The sequence below is a fragment of the Saimiri boliviensis genome, chromosome 3 (assembly GCF_048565385.1).
Source record: "Saimiri boliviensis isolate mSaiBol1 chromosome 3, mSaiBol1.pri, whole genome shotgun sequence".
Classification (NCBI taxonomy): Eukaryota; Metazoa; Chordata; class Mammalia; order Primates; family Cebidae; genus Saimiri; species Saimiri boliviensis.
The window spans coordinates 4,912,612-4,935,753 of NC_133451.1; the positions used below are offsets into that span (position 1 = coordinate 4,912,612).

Consider the following 23,142-nt stretch of genomic DNA (forward strand, 5'->3'; position numbering starts at 1 on the left):
AAATCTTGGAGGTACAAGTATTAACAATGAAGATGCAGGCTTAGAGAAGTTAAGAAAATTGTTCAAGTTCGCATAATTTCTTAAGTGGAAAGATGAAATACTCAATGAACCCAGAAGTTGGACTTCAAGGCCCTTAATCTTCCCTTAACATGTGGTTCCTTCCCTGGTTGGTGGGGAGTGACTGAAGAACTCAAGGAGGCCGTGTTTGTGGAAGGATGGCCTGAGGGGTGTGATGGTCTCTCCAGGCTTGGAGTCTGCCACGCTAGGCTTCTGAATGGTATAGATTGGCCAGATAGAGAGAAGCTCCTCATTTAAGACTTATTGTTTGGGAGAAATAAAGGAAGACCCCCCCATATGAGAACAGTCAGAGGCGACTTTCTCAGAGCTGCTGCAGCAAGGGAGTTGGCTCTGTCACTTGCTTGTGGCAGAGACTCATGTGCAAGTGAGTGGCGGATGAGGAGCAGGGAAGCTTCAGGATGAGGCTGTTGTGGGGCTGGAGGAGGCTCTGCAGAAGTGGGGTGTCCTATGTGATTGGTTAGGGGTGTATTTGGCTCTCTCTGTATGGTCCTAACTGGGAAACGGGCAGAAATTAGGGTGGCTGTTTGTTTTGAGTCAAGTCCTGGCCCCCTGGGACAGAGTTGTCATTTAGCTTCATGGGTTGTGGAGAGAGCAGTCTGCCTTCCTGTCTGATGTACTAGTCTGGCTGGCTTCCTGGCTGTTTATTGTAGATAGGCGTTGGTCTCCTCGGCAGGCAGCTGCAGGGTGTGGTCTGAGTCTTGTCTTAATACATCGTCCGTCTGTATATTCGGTCTCTCATTTTTCTCGTCAGTAAAAATATCAAATGACTAATTGGATATGTTGGGATTTTTTTAGATGTATGTATCCCCTGGAAGAAGTTTTCACGTTGACATTTAATCAGAATGAATATTAATGATTGAGTCATTTGTCCTGAAAACTGAAAATAGGAATCTTCAACAATACTACCTAGGCGCCATTACCTCTCTGCCCATTGCTGGGGAATCTGTTTTAATCCACAGCCGGCTCGTCATCCGCCAGTTCGTGATCGATCCAGTTCCCTCTCCATCTTGTCTTCCGTGCATGGCATTGTGTGTTAGTGTTAGCTCTTCCACCTCGTCAGTGTCTTTTATTTGTGTAACCTTTGCTGGTGTGGAGTTATTTGTGGAATCTGAATTGGAAGGGACTGGAGAGATCTGCTAGGTCGGCCCAGCGATTTTAGAGAGAAACTGAAATATAGGGAAATGGGCCAGCTTTTTTGGTGGCAAAACCAGGAATAGAAAGCAGTGTTCTTTCTGCCACAACGTGATTGTAGGAAAGCTGAATGTGGGCCTAAAATACTGTGTGACTGACTTTCATTTATCTCTCACAGAAATTTTAAATTGACCTTAATGTGTTAGCAGAAATATAAAAAGTATCGACTTGTTTGTATATAAGGTAGCTTTTCTCCTACTCATTTCATTTTTTTTTTTCCAATATGATTGAGAAGACATTGTTACACACTGAATGTTTATGTCTCCTCCAGATTCTTCTCCTGGAGCCCTAACCCCCAGTGTGAAGGTATTGGGGATGGAACCTTTGGGAATTGATTAGGGTTAGATGAGGTCATGAGCATGGGCCCTGGTCCAATGGGATTAGTGCCCTTAGAAGAAGAGAAGCCAGAGTGTCCCTGCTGCCCTGGTGTGAGGAAACAAGGGAGGTGGCTGTCTGCAAGCCAGGAAGAGGCCCTTTCCTGGAACTGAGTTGGCCGACACCTTGATCTTGGACTTCCAGCCTCCAGAACTGTGAGAAATAAACTAATGTTTAAAACACAGCCTGTGGTATTTTGTGTGGTATTTGCCTATGGTATTATGGCCATCTGAGCTGACTGATAGAGAGATGGTTCCAGAATATTGTAGTCTGTATTTAAGCTGGTGATGCCAGGAAAGTACGTGTGGTAGTACATTCCTTTACGTAAAGAGAGTGCTGTGAACCCAGGGCATTTGTTCATGTCTTAGTTGAGTGTTGTCTTCTTATAATAGCTTCTTTATTTTTCTTTTCCCTCTCTGATTTACCTTATATATCTGGATTAAATCATATATGGTATGATTTTATGCTTTTTTTTTTTTTTGAGACAGGGTTTCATCATATTGCTTGAACTCCTGACCTCAGGTGATCCACCTGCCTTGGCCTCTCAAAGTGCTGGGATTCCAGGCGTGAGCCACCACACCTGGCCAATTTTATGCTTTAAGCATTTTATGTCTATACAAGTTTCTTAGTGATTTTATTTTATTTTATTGACATGCTCTTGCTCTGTTGCTCAGGCTGGAATGCAGTGGTGCAATCACAACTCACTGTAATCTTAAATTCCTGGGCTCAAGTGATCCTCCTCCCTTAGCCTCCTGAGTAGCTGGGATTACAGGTGTGCCACCGTGCCCAACTAATTTTTAAATTTTTTGTAGGGCCAGGATCTTGCTGTGTTGTCCAGGGTGGTCTCAAACTCCTGTCCTCAAACGATCCTCTTGCCTCAGCCTCCCAAAGCACTGGCATTGCAGGCATGAGCCCCTGCACCCTGCTCAGTGATTTTTTTCATTGTTAAGATTAAGGACAGATTCCCTGGCTTGGCATTCAAGGCTTATGGTCTGGGCGTAGTGTGCAAGTTTGGATTTCAGTCTTTCTATTCCTGTCAGCAACCTTGCGCTCGAGCTTGTCGCCTAAGCCCTTTTCTGAAGCCCAGTCTGAGAGCTGCACTTCGAATTGATACTTTCTCATCTCTTCGTCTTCTTCACATTTGCGACGTCACGTCCACAATTCTGCCTCTTATAAATCTTCTCATCCCTTCAAGACTTGAAATATTTCCTTTTCATGATCCCTGCTCTGACATCCAAGCTAGAAAGAGTCTTTTTTTTTTCATTGAACTCTGATAGCACTTAATGTTTCTTGTCCTTCAATTTCACAGCAGTCCTGTGTGTTAGGTATTATTATTCCCCCAGTTTTTCATAGTTACACTGAAAATATTTACTGTAGTCTTACATTTTGGATATGTAATATGAGTGATGGAGCAGCATTCAGAAGGCCCTTGAGAGTGAAAAGGAAGTCCAGCTCGCATCACTGCCCTGGAAACAGGGTTGCCAGTTTTTTAAAAAAATTCCTTCCAGGGATAGTCTGTCTATATATGTCTTCTTTTTAAAAACACACATGTTGGCATAAGATAAACACTGTTCTCCAGCACTTCCCCATTCGTAGGTATTTAGGCTGTTCCCAACCTTTTGGAATAATCAATGCTGCGTTGTAAATAACTCTTGCATATTTGCATAAGTGTGTTCATAGGATGCATTGCTAGACTGGAATTGCGGGATCCCAGGTTCTGCGCATGTGAAATTTTGATAGGGAATTCTGGATTCCCTTCCATTCGGATCATACCATTTTACTACCACACTGTCAGTGTATAAGGGCACCTGTTTCTATTTCCTTGGCAACAGTTTGTTCTCAGAGGTTTTGTCAGTCTTAGAGATAGGTTAAAAAATGTTTTGCTCTCATTTTTTTAGTCTTTTAATTTCTTTCTTTCTTTTCTTCTTTCCTTTCCTTTTCTTTTCTTTTCTTTCTGTCTTTCTCTTTCTGATACAGAGTCTTGCTCTGTTGCCAGGCAGCGCAGTAGCGCAGTCTCTGCTCACTGCAACCTCCACCTCCCGGGTTCAAGTGATCCTTCCGCCTTAGCCTCCTGAGTAGCTGGGACTACAGGTGTGAGCCACCACGTCCGGCTACTTCTTGTATTTTTAGTGGAGATGGGGTTTCACCATGTTGGCCAGGATGGTCTCGATCTCTTGACCTCGTGATCCGCCTGCCTTGGCCTCCCAAAGTGTTGGGATTACAGGCATGAGCCACCGCGCCTGGCCTAGTCTTTTAATTTCAAAATGCATTTTCTTTGGAGGCAAAGTGGCATGCATAAATAAATAACTAAATGTGTTTGTGTATATATATTCATAGATAGGTATGCCTACAAAAGTATATATGTAGTGTTTATATATATATATAAAATCTATATATAGCTTTTGACAAGTTAATACTATAATTATGTACTATTTAATCCCTCTCCTAGACTACAGACCTTTCCTGAAGAAGATATTTTTCATATTTAGAGAATTTTGTTTTTCTTGAGACTGGGACAGACCTGTAAACACGTGTAGATTATGAAACTCTACATTTCTGATTTTTAATCTCAAACATATTTAAATTGTCTTTTGACTTTTCAAACCTTTTGAAATAGAGACTTATTCTAAGGAAGAAGTCCAGGCTCTTTGTCTTTTAGGGATTACAGTTTCTTTGGTAAGAGAAAGATAGGTGGCTTTGTTAATAACCCTTTGATCTTGTGATAGTCTTTATTCTTTTGTGTTTAGTTAGTTATATTTTCCATATGACTTTGAAGATTGTTTTGGGAAGCAAGTGTTGTTTAGCACCAGAAGAAGGTGACCCCAAATATGGACCTTTGCATGACAACTTATAAATTTCATCCAAAAAGTTTACACATAATAATTTGGATATTCTTAAACTTTCCAAATAGAGTGTATGGGTTGAATCATACAATTCATATATTAATTCTATGGTGCATATGAATATATTTATGATCTAGGAATTAAAGCTATTAAATTCAAAATAGCCAAATTCAAATACTGTTGGTGGGAATGTGGAAGACTGTGTGGCGATTCCTTGAAGATCTAGAACCAGAAATACCATCTGACCCAGCAGTCGCATTACTGGGTATATACCCAAAGGAATATAAGTCATTATATTACAAAGATACCTGCATGTGTATGTTCATTGCAGAATTATTCACAATAGGAAAGACAGGGAATCAACTCAAATGCCCATCTATGATAGACTGGATGAAGAAAACGTGGTACGTATACACCATGGAATACTATACAGCCATAAAAAGGAACAAGATCCTGTTCTTGCAGGGACGTGGGTGGCGCTGGGAGCCATTATTGCCAGCAAACTAAGGCAGGAACAGAAACCAAACACCATGTGTTCTTACTTGTAAATGGGAGCTGAATAATGAGAACACATGGACACAGGGAGGGGAACAGCACACACTGGGGCCTGCTGGGGGTGGGGTGAGGGAAAGGAGAGCATTAGGAAAAACAGCTAATGCATGCTGGGCTCAATAGCTAGGTGATGGGTTGATAGGTGCAGCGGACCACCAAGGCACGTGTTTACCTATGTAACAAACCTGCACATGTGCCCCAGGACTTAAAACTTAATAAAAAACCCACAGGTTTCACCCAGTGATATGAAACAAAATACAAAAACTCTTTTGCACATGGCTTGTTTATAGTTCTTGGGGCTGGATATTTGTATGTTCTGATAAGAACTCAATCGACTCAGAAATGTAATTTTTAACGTCTACTAAACGTTTGTTTGGGACCTGTTTAAAACACAGGTTCCATTCAGTGACATAAAACAGCACATCTCTCTCTCTCTCTCTCTCTCTCTTTCACACACACACACACACACACACGCATGCACGCATGCATACACGCGCACACACGCACACACATGGCCACCTTGTTCGAAAACATGAACATTTCACATTTATACCTAAAGTGTTCACACGCTGACTGAAAGCTCTGTGTTGGGATGATGTGTGCTGGGAGGATTGTGGCCCCGTTTTGAATTTGCTGGCCAGGCTTCGGCTTTCCAGTCAGGTATTTTTTTGTTGTGTGGGTGTTATTGCCGCAGTTGGGCCACGGTAATCTGTGTGGATTCCCCTCCTCCACTCAGCCAGATTCCCTTTCCGGTGGCCGGGCAGGATGTCCCACCCGCAGCCCTGATTCCTAGTGCTCTGGGCTGATGGCTGCACGAGAAGTTCTGCTCCTCTCCTCCGGCAGTGCATATTTTCACAGCAAGCAAAATATTTTCACAGCGTTTCTAGGGGGCCGTGCACTGGCTCTTTTCTGGGCGTCAGGAGACCTGACTTTGTTCTGGTTCACGCAAGAGCTGGTGAGTTCCCAAAGACAGTCCCATCTGTCCCCTGGCCCTTCGCTTTGTAAGTAGAATGACAGTCAGATTGGGCATCACTGGCCCGGTCTCTGTGGTGTGCTGAGGGTTGTGGGGATGATGGCGAAGTGTCAGGGTGCATTTTCCACGAGGGGATTGTAGTCCAGTCAATGATGCAGGAGGAACGCTGACGGCACCCGGCAGGTACACATGACCAGAGGGGTCTGGAAGGATGGTTCCAAGCTCGTTGGTGTGATTGATGTGATCACAATACAAATTTATCTCTAAGTACTGGGCCAGTGGACCAAGGGAAGACAGAGGGGGCTGGTGTTGTGTTGCAGCGAGAGGTGCTGTGGGTCGCGTGCATGCTGAACCTGGCCCCTACTCTGAGGCTCAATCCATTGTACCTTCTGTTACCTTCTTCACGCACCTGCTGTTTCTCCAGAAAAATTGTAATAAATTCCTTTCAAAAACATTACAAAAGCAATAGATGCTCATTGAAAATAGTTCAAATGATATGGAAGACAGAAAGAAAGTGTTTTTTCTTTTGTCTATTTGCATGAATGTGTCCTTGGGGTAGTCACTATTAACACTGGGTGTATTTGCACATACAAATATATATGTATACTTTTTTAAACAAAGTAGTACCTGCTGAACATTGAGTCCGCCTGCTCCCACTCAGCAGTCTATATGGAGATCCTTTCCTGATGATGCAATGAGATCTGATTGACTCCTTTTGTTCACTAGAGTGCCAGCTAAAGTCACTTTCAATAGGCTAGTTTAACTTCCTGCAGGCAGGCTGCAGGAAGTAGGTCTTAAGACTTTTTACAGCAATGCTATGGGCGAACACAGTAATTGTTAACATTTTGCAAATGATAGAATAGCAGTAGAGAGAAGCAAAGCTGCTTGCTCAAACTCATGGCATGATTCCCGAGAGAGAGAACACTTTTAAAACAATTCTTGTTATAGTCAAGTGATTTACGATCATTTCAAGAACTAGTGCCTTCAGTGAGTACATGGAGTGTCTGGTGCTGTCCGGGAGCTGTTCCTGAAGATGTGCTGGGCTAGAGGTAAAGGGGGCGGTCCAAAGGCCCCGGCCCCTAGGGAGGCAGAAAGGGAGGGAGAATGCAGACGAGTGCAGCCGGCCGGCGCGGGGCGCATGCTGTCATCCCAGGACTTTGGGAGGCCGAGGCGAGGCAGATCATCTGAGGTTAGGAGTTCAAGACCAGCCTGGCCAACACGGTGAAACCCTGTCTCTACTAAAAGTACAAAAATTAGCCAGACTTGGTGGCTCACGCCTGTAATCCCAGCACTTTGGGAGGCTGAGGGTGGTAGATAGTTGAGGTCAGGAGTTCATGACCAGCCTGGCCAACATGGTAAAACCCCATCTCTATTAAAAAATACAAAAATTTGGGCTGGGTGTGGTGGCTCATGCCTGTTATCCCAGCACTTTGGGAGGCCCAGGCAGGCGGATCACGAGGTACAGAGATCGAGACCATTCTGGCTAACACAGTGAAACTCCATCTCTACTAAAAATACAAAAAATTAGCCTGGTGTGGTGGCATGTGCTTGTAGTCCCAGCTACTTGGGAGGCCGAGGCAGGAGAATTGCTTGAACCCGGGAGGCGGAGGTTGCAGTGAGCAGAGATTGTGCCACTGTACTCCAGCCTGGGCGACAGAGGGAGACTCCATCTCAAAAAACAATTTTTTTTGCCAGGTGTGGTGGCAGGTGCCTATAATCCCAGCTACTTGGAAGGCCCAGGCATGAGAATCACTGGAAGATGGGAGGTGGAGGCTGCAGTGAGTGAGCTGAGATTGCGCCACTGCACTGCAGCCTGGCAACAGTGGGACTCTGTTTCAAAAAAAAAAAAAAAAAAAAAAAAAGGAAAAGAATAAGAGTAAGCTAGTGCCGTCACTATGGAAGACAGTGTGGAGGTTCCTCAGAAAACTGCAAATAAAACTACTGTGTGATCCAGCAGTCTCACTACTGTGCAGATACCCAAAGAAAAGGAAATCAGTGTCAGAGGGGTATCTGCACCTCTGTTTCCTGCAGCACTGTTTACCAAAACCAAGATTTGGAATCAGCCTTCTTGTCCCACAGCAGATGAACGGAGAGAGAAAATGTGGTCTGTATACACATTGGAGTCCTATTCAGCCACAACAAAGCCTGTCATTCTTGGCAACGTGATGGAACTGGAGGCCATTATGTGAAATAAGCCAGGGACAGAAAGTTAAACACCACAAACCAAAAAAAATGGATCTCATACAAGTTAAAAGTAGAACAGAGGATACCAGAGGGTGAGAAGGGTGGAGGGAGGAGGAGGATAGGGAGGAATTTGTTGAAGAATACAGAATTATAGCTAGATAGGAATAAGTTCTAGTGCTTGCTAACACAGTGAGATTAACTATAGTTAACAAGAATATATAGTTTCAGGCTGGGCGTGCGTGACTCATGCCTGTGATTTCAGGACTTTGGGAGGCCAATGTGGGTGGATCACCTGAGGTCAGGAGTTTGAGACCAGCCTGGCTAACTCCAGATGGTGAAACCCGTCTCTACTAAGAATACAAAAATTAGCCGGGCGTGGTGGCCTGTGCCTGTAGCAGCTAGCAGGGAGGCTGAGGCAGGAGAATCGCTTGAATCTGGGAAGCAGAGGTTGCAGTGAGCTGAGATCGCGCCATCGCACTCCAGCCTGGGTGATGGAGTGAGACTTCGTCTCAAAAAACAAACAAACAAACAAACAAAAAAACCAAAAGAATATATATAGAAAGAAAGAAAGAATATGTAGTTTCAGATAACTGGAGGAAGGGTATTGAACGTAACCAACACACAAAAACATGCCAAATGTTTGAGATAGTGGATATGCTAATTACTCTGATTTGATTACATACATTACACGTATTATAACATCACTCTATGTACCCCGTACACATGTGTAATATGCAGTTATGTGTCAATTAAAAAAGAAAAAGCTGAACTTAGATAGGAATGGCTGTGAAGTAGCTAGCTTTTTTATATCTTTGAAATAGACCTTAGGCATTTAGTTTAACTCAACTACCCTTGCCTTCAAGAGTGCGTAGTATTGGAATTTTAACCTTGCATTTTATAATATAGAGAAGTAAAACTTTAGGCTTGCTTTAGATATAGTCACAGGGGTTTGCAATGATGACTTTTTTTTTTAACATAGTAAGTGTGAAATATACTGAAATAGGCATATGTGCTCATTTCATTGTTCTTACGCATTCTCAGTTGTTGTCCAGGCATTATGCTGCTTATGTAAACAGTATGTGATATCTTAGGTAGGAGTCAGAATTTTAGGGTAAGAATACTTAGAGCTATATATTTTTCAGACTTTCAAACTGGACATTTTACATGTCCATTATATAATTGTAGTTCAAGTTTCACAAAGACAATACCTGTCTTTAATATGGATGACACTCTGACTTTTTTTTTTTTTTTTGAGACGGTCTCACTCTGTCACCCAGGCTGGGCTGGAATGTAGTGGTGCAACCATGGCTCACTGCAGCCTCAACCTCATAGGCTCAAGAGATCCTCCCACCTCAGCCTCCTGAGTAGCTGGGACCACAGGTGTGCAACACCATGCCCAGCTAATTTTTAAATTTTTTTGCAGAGACAGGGTCTCCCTATGTTGCTCAGGTTGCTCTGGAATTCCTGGGTTCAAGTGATTCTCCTACTTCATTCTCCCGAAGTGCTATGATTACAGGCATGCACCAGTAATTCCTGGCCCCAAATAAGTAGGATGACGGCTTGAGCCTAGGTGTTCCAGACTAGCCTGGGTAACAAGGCACAAGATCCTGTCTGTACAGAAACTAAAAAAATCAATTTGGCATGTTGGTACCTGCCTGTGGTTCCAGCTACTCCCGGAGGCTGAAGCGGGAGGATAACTTGAGCCCAAGAGTCGAGGCTGCAGTGAGCTGTGATCTTGTGATTGCATTCCAGCCTGGGTGACAGAGTGAGACCTTGTCTCTTAAAAAAAAATGCTGGCCACACCTGACTATTCATAGACAAAAACCTGAACTCTGATCTAAATCTCATACCTCATTCAAAAATTAACTCAAAATGGATCACAGACTAAAATGTAAAATCCAAAATAAAGATGAAAAGAGGAGCTGTAGACCGGGAGAGACTATTTGCAAACCACGTGTCTGATGAAAGACCCGTATCTGTACTATATAAAGAACTATCACAATTATCCAGTAAAACCGATCCAGCTAGTTTGAAAACTAATAAAAGACACGAAGAGACATTTCAGATGACATAAAAGCACGTGAAAAGGTGTTCAACATCATTAGCCGTTAGAAAAATGCACTCACATCACCATACATCTACCAGAATGGCTGAAATGAAAGGTAGTAACAAAACCAAATGCCGGCAAGGATGCGGGGAAACTGGATCACTCACACTTGGCGGGTAGGAATGGAAGATGGTGCAGCCATTCTGGAAAACAGTTTGACAGTTTCTGAAAAAATGAAATGTGCAACTGCCATAGGACGCAGCATTCACATTCATGGGCAGCTGTCCCAGAGAAATGAAGACTTACGTTCACACCAAAGCCTATATGTATCTGTTCATAGCAGCATGCCTTATAAAGGCCAGAACTGGAAAACGGCTGGACGCCACTCAGCAGGTGAATGGTTCAACGTGTGGTGCACCCAGGCCCCAGACGCCACTCTGCAATAGTTAATGACACCCTTGTTTATCAGTCTTTCAGAATAGAAACCACCGTCCTGCTTAATCTCCTTCTTTCTGTCCTGCATCTGAGTGGACTTCATTTTGCATTGTTTTCAAATGCGCTTTCTCTCTGTCCTGTCTGGTTGCGCCTCACGTGCATTTGAACTGTTGTAAGAGCCACCTCATTGTTTCTCTGCCTCCTAGAATCCTTTCTGCACTTCCTTCCTGCAGTGCCATCAGAACAGTCTTTCCAAAACACGAACAAACTAACTTAAAAGAAATAGCCCAGGTGGCCTTCCCACTAAGTGTAAGCTTTCTGTTAGAAGTTTTACTCCTTGTCTGTAGGGTACTCCAGGACTCTAGAGAGACAGATTTGCTGTCTGCATTTTAAGATGCGGCAGAAATCCCTGGCGGGCCTGTGTGGAGCAGTGGCGTAAGTACTGCTTCTAGAATCAGACATCTGCATGTCCTGCTTCTCATACTAGCTGGAAGTCCTTGGGAAAGTTTTGGTTTCATAAACTCAGAAACTCCACTTCGTTTCTTACAAAGTGGAGATGAGGAAGCATACTCAGCGGATCACACAGGCTGCGGGGGCGGATGGGGCATGCTGAAAATGCCGTGCGATCCATAAAGCATGACATCTGTGTGAGAAGTGGAGCTGTGTGAATAGCAGTTCTGGAATAATTGCATGAAAACATTAAAAAGCACATTCGTAGTTCTGCCCAGTGACACCACTGGGTGCTTGTGTTGTACATGCCTGCGACGTGGGCGAGGCCCGGGTCAGTGCAGCTCACAGTTTGGTTTCCAGGCAGTTAGAAAGGCCCGAGAGGACCCTTCCCCCTCCAGTTGTAGGAAGGAGGCAGCTGTGTCCTGCCTATATTTGGTGGGATTGTCTCTGGCTCCTTAGGGACAGGAATGCACGGAGTGGGGGAAGAAAGCCGTCCTCACTGCTCGCTAGGCAGCCTCCCTCGGGGAGGGGTGGAGGGGTGATTTCGTGGTAACTTGCCAAGTCTTTCTTAACCCATCTGCTCACAGAAATGACCAGCATGGCAAGTAAAAGATCCGTTAGAGACAGATGGGCCGTGTTAGTCCACTGCGTTTATGGTTTTTGTGGCCTCAGAGCTGCCAGGACTTGATCACTTTCTGGGGAATGCTGGGTCAGCCAAGGGACTGAAAAGTGAGAGGAAGAACGTGCACTCCTCGGCACTCTGGTCTGGGAGTGATTACCGAGGAGGGCGGCATGGAGGGTCCAGTCGTGGGGTCCCCCTCAAGCACGCCCTCACCACAGCGTGACCATGTGTCTCAGCCTCCCCAGGCCTCCGTGATTCTCGTCTATCACATACTCGCCTCCAGCAGAGATTTCTGTGATAACGAGATGAGAGAGCATCATAGCACGTGTGGCCACTTAGTAGGCCTGCGGTGAGTGGACGCTGGATCAGACGGAACAGGAGACCGGGCACTGCGTGTGGATGCACGCACATGCCCGTGGCCCGGTGAACGGAGGGAGGGGCACGCCCTACATGTCTCCTTTTGGCTTGTTCCCTCCACTGTTGTGACCAGACTTTGTGTATTCTGTTGCCCCAGTCGACTTGGCAGGCTGATTGCTCAATTTTCTGTATTCACTTTTGGTTTCTTAAGAATGGGAAAAGGAATACTTCAGTTACTTTTCTGGTTGATGGTATAAATTCCTCGATATCACCTTAATATAATTTTATTTCTATATATTTTGGGTTCTGGGGCTTGTCTAACATCTGTGTTTTTATGCTTCACCCTCTTGGGTAACTGTCGGCCACACCAAGAGCAGAGAGATGTGACCGGGTTGGTAGCAGGGCTAGCACCGGAATTCCCCAGCCTTCTGACTCCCAGCAGGCTCTGTTTTCTGTATGGCCTGCTCTTCCCTGTTTCTACCCCCGTTAGGACAGTGGATGTGAAATGTAGCTGGGCGCTTTTGGGGGTGTACTAGGTGTGTGGCAGATGCCTCACACTGGCATTTTCCCCTGATTCTCAATTCTTATGGCTCAGAGTTAGTCCCTGGGCTACTGAACGAGAAGATACGGGAAGTTGTTTTGTATGACAACCTATACCAGCATATTTTTTTTTTCTCCCAGCAACTTATTTGGTTTGGACTAGAATAAATCTCTGATATTGGTTTCTTTGCCCTAAAAGCAGAGGGAACTCTCAACGCTTTTCAGGGAATGGAGCCTGACTTGTCTTACTCAGCTCGATCCGTCATGCTTAGAATCTCAAGTGTGTGTGAACTGAGCTGAAGTGTGAGAGCGTCTTGGACAATGGTTTGCAACCCTAGCTGCATCTGCGGGGCTGTGAGAAAAGCATGCATGCTTACTCCAGAACAGTTGAAATAGAACCTGCAGGAATGGGGCCGGGGCAGCTGTGGCTCTGTTACAAACCCCCGGATGGCTCTGATAGACAGTAAAGGTTGAGATCTGCCGGTCCACGGTGAATTGGAGTCCGGGATCCCAGACACGCCTTACGGTTTCACTAGCTTCGAATGGCACTCGTGCTTTGGAACCGTGAAAAAAATATGCAAACAAACGTGGAAACTGCGTAAGCGCCACATCCTGTTACTACCTGCCGTGAAGTATGTTTACCAGTTACTCACTCTGTTCTGATCTCTACCCAGTCCGTCTTTCTTTTCTTCGTGGACTAATAATTTGACAATTGGGTATGCAGAACCAGTTAGTCTAGTTTGATTGGCAGGACATGATTTTGAAGGGTATGAAGTCCTCTTGAGGCATTGATTGAACTCCTGTTCATACCCCTGCTGTGCGGGGCAGTTTATGAATAGTTCTTTAAGCAAGAGCTGTGGAGTCAGGCTGCCTAGGTTTTGCTAACTAGCTATGTAATTTTGGGCAAGTTTTTAGGTTATATACACCTGATTTTCATGTATAAAATGGGACGACAATGGGTTACTGTCATCTCACAGGATTGTGCAAAAATGTGTGTGTAAAGCGCTTAGCTTGGCACCTAGCACATAGTAACTGCTCAGTAATTGTTTACATCATCATCATCATGATATTTAAGTGTAAATATTAAGAGCTAGTAAATTTGTAAAAGGTAGTGTATCCTTACCCCTTGAACCAAAGACTACTTTAGTTTTAAGTGGTTAGGTTAATTTACCACTTAAATATCTGCCTCTTGAATACCTTGAATTTCAATTGAATGTGCCAAAGGATTTTATTGGACCATTGCCTCCAGAGGTTGGAGCTTGGTTTGTTCGTTTGGTTTCATTTCCTGCACTAAGCATGTGGCTGTGCGCACCTTTATGGTGACTTCCGGTGCTGGAATCAAAGCTTCATTAGCGTCTTTGGAGGAGATGATCTTCTGCTATACGAAGCACTCAGATTGTGTGAACTGTGTACCATCCACACAAGACTGGGTGCTTCCCATGGCAGCCTGGCCTTTTCTTAGCCCTCTCATCAGTCTGTTCCGTTTCTTCGATTCCTCTTTATACTATAACTTTCTTTTGAACAAGGAGTATTGTTTTGTCACTGCTGGGTCCCCAGCAATAAGTAATGCCTACCACTTATTAGGTGCCTACTAAATATTAATAGATGGTAATCTAGCAGAACACAAGATAAATCCACAAGTCGACATTTAAGCTGTGTGGTAAGAAAGTGCCATTGGCAAGCTTATTAAATCAAAGTTGTTAATACAAGTCTAAAGTGCGTTCGTAACTGACTTAGTTCAGTAATCATTTACTGCGTGTCTCCTAGGCTAGACACTGGGGACAGAAAGGTAATCATATATGATCCCTGCCTCATGCACATGAAGTCTGTCTAGTGAGACAGACAGACGTGCACCAATGGCTGCTTGGAATATGGTGAGTATTAAGATAAAGGGGCAGCCTGTGTGCACTTGGAGTATAGAGCAGGGCTGCGATTCTGGGAACATGGGCTCCATCTGAAAAACACAAATTACTTTTTTTTTTTGAGAAAGTCTCACTCTGTTGCCCAGACTGGAGTGCAGTGGTATTGATCTTGGCTCATTGCAATCTCCTCCCTCCGGGTTTAAGTGATTCTCATGCCTCAGCCTCCCAAATAGCTGGGATTGCAGGTGTTTGCCACCACACCTGGATAATTTTTGCATTTTTAGTAGAGACGGGGTTTCACCATGTTGGCTGGTCTGTTCTTGAACTCCTGACATCAGGTGATCCTCCTGCCTCAGCCTTCCAAAGTGCTGGGATTACAGGTATGAGCCACCCCGCCTGGTCTAAATTACTCTTTCTGTATTCATGCTTTTATATTTCTGTGGGTAGCACTGAACTTAAAATGTATGCTAAGTAAACTCTTAAATGGCTTTACTGTGGATTGAATGGCTTTGCTTGGGCCTCATTTTTTCTTTCCTTCATTAGGGGAAAAAAAAATGCGGGTTGAATATCCCTTATCCAAACTGTTTGGAACCAGAAGTATCCCAGATTTTTTTATGTTTTTGGATTTTGGAATATTTGTATTATACTTGCTGGATGAGCATTCTGAATTCAAAAATCCAAAATCTGAACTGTTCCAATGAACATGTCATTGAGCATCACGTCAGCACTCAAAAAGTTGTAGCTTTTGGATTTTTGGATTAGGGAGACTCATCCTGTATGGGTGCTGGATTACAGGCATGAGCCACTGAGCCTGGCCTTGAATGCTCTTTGACCTATGCTGTGGGAATCTACAAAAGCCAGCTTTTGAGTCTAGTGGCTGTTCATTATTTAGGTGTGCTGTGAGTTTGGAGGGCTCCAAGCCCATCTGAAAAAGTAGTGTTTTGTGTCAGTTGCTCTCCTGGAGAACTTCACTCCGCCACGCCGGAGTGATGCTGTCAGAGTCCGTGAGCTGTTCAAGGCTCTCGGAGCCTAGATACTCGGGTTGCCTGAATACGTCGGCTGGACTCGCTATTTCTCTTGGGAGCAGGGGGCAGAAAATGCTGTTGTCTTAACTCTGCTCTTAATTTTACAGTGCTATTATTAATGGTAAGAATGATTTCATATGTTTCTAATTTTGCTTCGTAATTCATAGAGAATTTTAAAATCCACGATCTGATTTTATTCCCTCAGCAGTTCTGTGAAAAAGGCAGGGCAGTGTTCCTATCTTCCGTTTTTCCCATGATTCTCTTGTGGCTCACAGAAGCGAAGAGCCTTCTCCGAGGTCATAGGGTGAATGAGCTGCAGAGCTGGGAGTAGATGGTCAGGCTTCCGGTGACCCTGTTTCTTCCTGGGTGTCTCGCTGTCGTGGCGCTCTGCTCAGGTAACTGTGCATGCTTGCATGCTGGGTTTGGTCCTTTGTAAATCCGCACCCCATTTGGGGAGGAGTTCTTGGGAGGTTTCCATTCATTTTGGAGCACTGAGGTATCTCGTCCTCTCTCCCTCCTCCCAGATACATGGGCATTTCTGCAGGCCCCCAGGCTGGCCCTTGTGCGTGGGCTTGTCCCCTGCTCCACGCTGCTGTGTGTGCCCCACTTCTGAAGGTGCTCTTCCCTGCGTGGAGCCCCCCTCGTGCTGCCTCCACACTGCAGGCTGGACTGTTCATGCTCTGTAAATGTTCCTGACTCAGCATCATTGTTCCAGAAATGGGACGGGGTAAGGAAGCCAAGTTCTTTTCTGTGTGAAGGTTGTGATTGTATCATCTTCCCTTCCCAGTATGTGTTCCCTGAGGAGCGTGTCGCCATGCTGTGGTCATCTGTGTTCACTTGGGTGCCTCCCTTGGAGTGCCAGCTGTAGCAGACATGCAGAGATGCTCAGGGCCTAAATGAGAGGAAGGCCAACAGAGGCATTAAATCTAGAAAACGACAAGTGAGGGAAAGGAATTTTTATTTAAGGCATTTGCAAAAAGAAATCTTTTTAGAAGAGTTGACCTGTTTCTCAACTGGAGTTGAATTTCAGCTCAGAAAAGCAGCTGTGTGCCCAGAGGGCTTTGGGGTTTCAGTTTGTGACAGATGAATTTAATTTGTTGTTGTATGAATGTATTATTCTTTTGTGGTTTTATTAGACCTTTCTCCCAAATGGAATAGATTTTTCTGTAAAAGTCACACTTCCTTTTTGAGAAGTGTAACACTAATTTTATGGGACGGTCTCCCAAAAGATTACCTGCCAGGAACCAAACATGCTGCCTCGGACTCACAGCCCCTGGTTTCTGCCTGTGCAGCTGCAGGGGAGAGAGGCACGCTCGAGCTGCCAACAAGACGCATGGCTGCGTCTTGCTCTTTCTTTTCTGCTGTTTCGTCTCTAGCTGGCATGCTTTCAACCTCCAGGAGCTTTGCTGGTGTAGACACATCACGGCATGGAGGAGGGATATGGTGTTACAGCAGCCAGGAGACTTGCTGCAGCTCTGTTCTCTCCCTGCTCACTGCTCTGACTTTGGGTAAGTCACATTTGTAGGGCTGTGGACAGTGGCTTACACCTGTAATCACAGCATTGTGGGAGGATTGCTTGAGTCCAGGAGTTGGGGACCAGTCTGGGCAACATGGCGAAACCCCATCCCTACAAAAAATAAAAATTAAAAAATTAGCCAGGTGTGGTGGCTCATGCGTGTAATCCCAGCTACTCGAGAGGCTGAGGTGGGAGAATCACTTGAGCCCAGAAAGTTGAGGCTACAGTAAACCATAATCGTGCCCCTGCACTCCAGCCTAGTCAGAGAAAGACCCTGTCTCAAAAAAAACAAAAAACAAAAACAAAACAAAACAAAAAAACTCATTTGTAATAGTAGCAATAGTTAACTTTTGAAAGTTTGGAGAAAAGATACTAAGTAACCTGTGACCATGGACGACTTATTTAACCTTTCTGTGCCTCAGTTTCCTCATCTATGCAAAATGAGATCATTTGGTACTGATCTTACAGGATTTCAATGAGAATTGAGCGAGATAAAACTCAGAGCCTGGCACCTCATGAGTGCGTACTAAATGTTATTATTTCAACATTGTAGAGGGAAAAGAATGTGAATGGGTCATTATGGCTAAACATAGTATAACTCTCACTGGAGTTACTCACAGTATTGGAAGGAGCTTGAATTCCATATAGATAGTGTGATGGAGAAAGTATTTTGGGCATTGGCACTATTTATCCAAAGAACAAAGGACGCGTCTGTCCTGTGTGGAGAGCCATTTCTTCTTGTTTCTTAAATGTTATAGGAAGAGCAGTCGGCCCTGTGCACTCTGTCAGACAGCTTCAATCTCCTTGTATCGATTTGGCAAATTGTCATTTGCTGTCATCATGGTGGCAGCAGCAGTTGAAGGGACAGCTTGTCTTGATTTGCATTTTTGGGTGTTTGTGCTATTTATAGACAATTAAGAAAAGACATGGAAGCCTGTTTATGGCACGCCGGGAAATTCAGCAAAACATGGAAAAAATCTGTTAGCACAGTTTGCACGTGCGCAGGCACAGAGCATCCAAATAAACACACACATTTTCCTGTATTTTAAAAACTCTCTGGAAAAAAGACAGGAAGCCATGGCCCAGAAGGCGTATAGAGCTTCCTCCCTGAAGTACGTGAGCGCGGCTGTCAGACATCCGAAGCCTGAAGCCGTCGTACGACGTTGCCGTCACTGTCCTGCTCCCCACTCGCTTGTATTCCATCTGTGAGGAACGAGGAGGCAGGAAGGAAAGAATCAACTTACAAAGGCTTTTGTTGCAATGAATCGTTCACGTTCTTGCTTTTGGTATCTTATTTTCTGTTTTCATTTTATTTGTATTTATTTATTTATTTTGAGACGGAGTCTTGCTCTGTCGCCCAGGCTTGAGTGCAGTGGCACTATCTTGGCTGACTCCAACCTCCACCTCCCAGGTTCAAGTGATTCTCGTGTTTGAGCTTCCTAAGTAGCTGGGATTACAGTAGGTGTGCACCACCATGCCTGGCTCATTTTTGTATTTTTAGTAGAGCCAGGGTTTCGCTGTGTTGGTCAGGCTGATCACGAACTCCCGAACTCAGGTGATCCTCCAGCCTCAGCCTCTGTAAGCGCTGGACTGCGGGTGACAGCCACCGCGCCGGCCGCTGTTAACATTTTGTAGTGCTAGCATCTTCTGGTGTAGGGCGTTAGGGATACTCCTCTGTTCTGTTTCCTGGTGCATTTTTCTCCATAGTACTGATAACTCTTTAACACACTTTATGGTTGTCTGTCTCTACCTACACGAATACATGTTCCCTGTTATATCACCAGTGCCTGGCACCTAGTTAGTAAATATTTGTTGAACGAGCGCATGCGCTGAAAGAACCTTACTCTTCTTTCTTCTGTCACTTCATGAAAGATGCTTTTGAAAGTGCTATGAATATGCATTCAAAATATCAATAGGGATTGTAAGCGGGAGAAGTGACACAGGTCGCTGTGGGATAGCCCATCATCCTTAGATACTTGCCTGGAAGGAGGTGTCGTACTTGAGTAGAAATGGTACAAGATAAACTTCTTCAGGAAATCGGCCAAGTATCACAGCTTTTCACACAGGTGTGTGCTGTCTGTGTGTGTGTGTATTTAGACCCCTTGTACAGATGGGAAAGTAAAGGCTAGGTCTCAGGAGCGCTCCACGCCACTGAGGTAGAGTCCCTGTCTGCCCTTCCCAGGGCCCAGTACCTTCTCACTGCACTCCCCAGTTTACTGCTAAAGCCGTCTTCCCTGACTCTGAATGTGCAACCATGAGGGAGAAAATGTACGCCAGGGTCACAGTTTGTGGAGAAAAAGTCCAGCCACTGAAAATAATGTTCGCAAGGCTTGTACCTAGGAAAAATGTCCTTTTCTAGAATGTCTTTAAATTTACCTGTGTCTTACACATTTTATAAACAAGACAATAGAAGGAGATTTGGCAACAGCAACTTTAGAACAAGGAAAAAAATCAAACCTAGAGCATTACAATTTCTGTTTTATTTTCCATCTAGGGCTAAGGCACTTCAGCTTCCTATCTAAGGGACACTCAAATCTAATTAGAAGCCATTGTGGGGCTGCTAATTATCCATCATTTTAGGAAGACAGATGCAGCACCAACTCTGTTCTCTAATAGCGGGCTTATTAATTTTAAATTTGCATGGCAGGAGAAGCAGATGGTGAGGTGGGAGAAGAGTTCAGATGCTTGGTCATTGATAGCCTTTTGCTTCCACCTATCACACGGGGATTTGGGATCCAGGAAGCCCGCTGAGAACTGATTACTCTGTGTCCCCTAACCAGCTGGGTTCCTTTTCATCCTGGGCTCTCGAAAAGATTGCTCCTATTGCTGTCATTCGTCATTCGGGTTGCCTGGTTAGAAGTCATGGCAGGTTATTTGCTTCACCTGCAGTTCGAAAGCAGCGCTATCAAAAAGTTGTCTTCTCTATTGTATTTCAAAACAGGGTTTTAAAAAAATCATGTAAGCAAAGGAAGCATTTATTTAATGGTAGTTGTGTGTATTGTTGATGTGAATGAGGGGTGCATTCCACTATAAAATCCCTGGGTCCATATACGAAGATGTGAACCTTAGAACAGAAGTTGGTTTTCAGATGATAATGTAGACATGATGCTGAGCACCAAAGATGTTTATTGAAAAAATTTTATACCAATAAGTAGAAAACCAGCAAAATAACTTGGAGGAGTGTTCTCGGGCATCCAGTTCAGCCCTCTGCCGGCATCTTCATAAAGTCCGAGTGTGCGTGCAGGGAGGTGCGCTCCTTCCCATTCTCTTCACAGCTCCTTCCCTGGCAGCGCGCCTGCCCCTTCCCTGCTTTTTCCTACCTTTTCCCTTCTGCGTGGTTCTCTCACAGAGTGAATGGCCCCAGCCCCAGCGTCTCTGCGGCTGCCTCAGACTGTGGCGACAGGAGTGGTGCTGTGGCAGGGCCTGCTGTCCCCCCGGAGACTCGTCTTGCTTGCTGCTGCAGCCTGGGGATCATTTCACACCAAAAGTTTGTAATTCTGCAAAATCGGAGCCAACGTGCTGGGATGGAGGCATCTTTATCACGGTGCTCTGCGTATTTTAATCCTGGGTGGAAAATATGGAAAAGTACGTGATCCCTGTGATTTGGTGTCAGAAGGAAGTCGTGAACTTGATGTGGAATGAGGATGTTAATGTGCAGCAGGCACCCCTGGCTTTATTAAATGAGAGTTCCCCGTCTCCCTGTGAGGCACGCACAGGCATATGGCCACATCTTATGTGTTATCCTTATTTAGAGTATGCTTTGTGATCATGTTTAAAGTTGCATGATTATCTTCTTCTTCATATGGTAGGCCCCAAACTGTATTCAGCACAGAAATGTACTGTACTCTTGCTATTATACGTAGAAAATACTTTCGTGTATCAAGTGGGAGAGCAGTCCTAAAATCTGGGCCAGGGTCACAGAATGAAGGCATTGGAAAGCCACAGATGACCTAGTTCAAAGCTGTGTTTGGATGAACATAGAAACAGGACCGGAGAAGAGAATTTGCCTAAGGCCCTCACAGTGTTTCATTGTGGCATTTGAACCTAGCAGTTTCTTGACCTATTTCTTTAAATTATTGGTCATGTTTCCTCTGATTACTAAATAAATTGATTCCTCATTCATTCTTTTGTTTCAGTGAATTATCACAGTGCTACCATGTAACAGTATTTGAGTCAAAATTTGACAATGTTTATTCATTTCCAGGGTTTTTAGTTGTTATAGTTTTTAAAAGGCATGCTTGTAGTTTCTTGTTGGTTGCAAGATATTCTTTCAGAAGCCAATTGTGTGGTGCATTTTCATTTACTGTTAGAGGTAGTTTGGTTAAGAACCTACTTAAAGTCGCTGGCATGGGCCTGGGGACAGTGACAGCTGCCTGCTTCATGGGCAGAGATGAAGTCCTTGCTTCCTGGGACACGCCATCCTCCTGACCACACTCTCCAGCCAATTTCGTTTGCGTTGGTTTCCTCACATCTGCACATTTCTGGCTTCAATTGAGTCTCATCTATTTTGACATACAACTTCAGGCTGTGGGAAAGAATGGCAATTTTAGCACAGAGATGCACCCAAAGGGACAATTGGCTAAAGTTGAACAAAGATGTTCTTAGAGGGGGTGTCATTTCTTGTGTTCTGTAACCGGCAGTCTGGGAAGCGTTCTGGACGTGTAGCCTGCTCCGTCACAGTTCTTCCTTGTAGGAGCGCAGATTTCTGGAGGTTTTAGTGATAACTGTTATCATTGAGCATGTCATTTTTGCAGGCTCTAATAAGTCAGGATTTATTCAGCGTTAATTTGTTAAAGACAACTGTATTTCTAGCCAAATGTATGTTAGATGTTCTCCTGGCAGAGTTGCTGTGGGTATTTGCTGTGGCTGAGTCTTTGGGAAGCATATGCTTTTGCACCTGTTGAAGCTGTGAGTAACCGAAATACCTGAGTACTTCTGCTGTGTGGGTCTTAGTCACTGATCCACTTCTCAGTCAGACCTGGCGATTCTTGACCCCTTCTACACTTCTTCCTCTTTTTAAACAGCACAACCCCTCAGATGGCCACTGTGAATCTTTGGTGTTTTCAGTTGGTTGAAGCCTATTTGCCGTCTCTGTTTCAAACATCCTTGAAGCCTGCTGACGCTTCCCTTGTTATTCTCTTGCTGTCTAACCTCCGATCCTGTAGGGTTCAAGACTATCAGAGCTGGGAGCCACCTTCACAATTCCCAGGGTTTTCAGAATGTCCTGCATCTAGCCCTGGGGATGGAAAGGATGTGAGGAGAGGTGGAGGCTTATTAGGGTTACATGCCATTAATAATGAATGATGAGGGCTGCTTCTGTGTAAGGGGAGCTTCTCATAATATGCTTCAGTAGGGAGAAGAAGTTTCTGAGGCCTGCTTTCCTCGGGGAAAGCGAATTTGTGATTCTGCCTTTGCTTTTAACAAAAATATAATTTGCATGCCAGTGCATGTTTTATTATTTGTCAGCATTGGCCGACAAAGGGTTCTTAATCTCATCATTCACTCAGCTGCTGCTTCTTGAATGGTATATGTGTGCCAGTTATAGTAGGAACTTGTTAGGCTCTAGGCCTAACCCTTAGGAAGCAGTGGTCCTGGGGAAAGCAACTGCATATAACTGTAAAAGTTTGTGAGGATGTCAGTGGGGGTGCCTGTAGGTGCCAAACTTAGTTCATTCATTGCCCTGTCTAGGAGGTTATGTGTCTTAGCAGCATGTTCCCTACCAGCGCATCCCTCTATCAAAATAGCCATCCTGTTATTTGAAATTCTCTGCTGTGGGGTATGTATTACACACACACACACACACACACACACACACACACACACCCTACCTACTACTACTACCACTGCCAAAAACAGAAAGGCAAAACTAGGCAAGGGTTCTTTTAGTGTTCATGAAAAAATAGATGAGCTTAGTTGAGCGTGTTCTTAAGTTGCCAGGGAAAAGACAGCATGGGTTCACAAAGGGAGATAGTGTTTTTTTTTTCTTTTTCTTTGTTTAACTCTTGAATCTGAAATAATCCAGACTTAGGAAAAGTTGCAAAAATAGTACAAAGAATTCCTGTCTGCCCTTCCCTTAGATTCCCCAAACAACG

The 23,142-nt window shown here is 44.5% G+C and overlaps 1 protein-coding gene across 6 annotated transcripts in view; it reads left to right on the top strand.

Annotated features, from left to right (window-relative positions):
- AFAP1 (actin filament associated protein 1) overlaps nucleotides 1-23,142 on the top strand; it is a 169,467-nt gene that overhangs the window by 13,737 nt on the left and 132,588 nt on the right. The window contains exons 1-2 of one of the 6 annotated variants that reach the window (XM_074395850.1): nucleotides 5,129-15,929; nucleotides 16,059-16,261. The exons of 2 other annotated variants lie outside the window; for them this stretch is intronic. In XM_074395850.1, the coding sequence (XP_074251951.1) occupies nucleotides 16,252-16,261 (10 nt within the window). In that variant the 5' untranslated portion in view covers nucleotides 5,129-15,929; nucleotides 16,059-16,251. Of the gene's footprint in view, nucleotides 1-5,128; nucleotides 16,262-16,299; nucleotides 17,043-23,142 lie in introns of those variants that run through there. 3 more of the 6 variants (XM_074395849.1, XM_074395845.1, XM_074395846.1) reach the window with 3 other exon arrangements.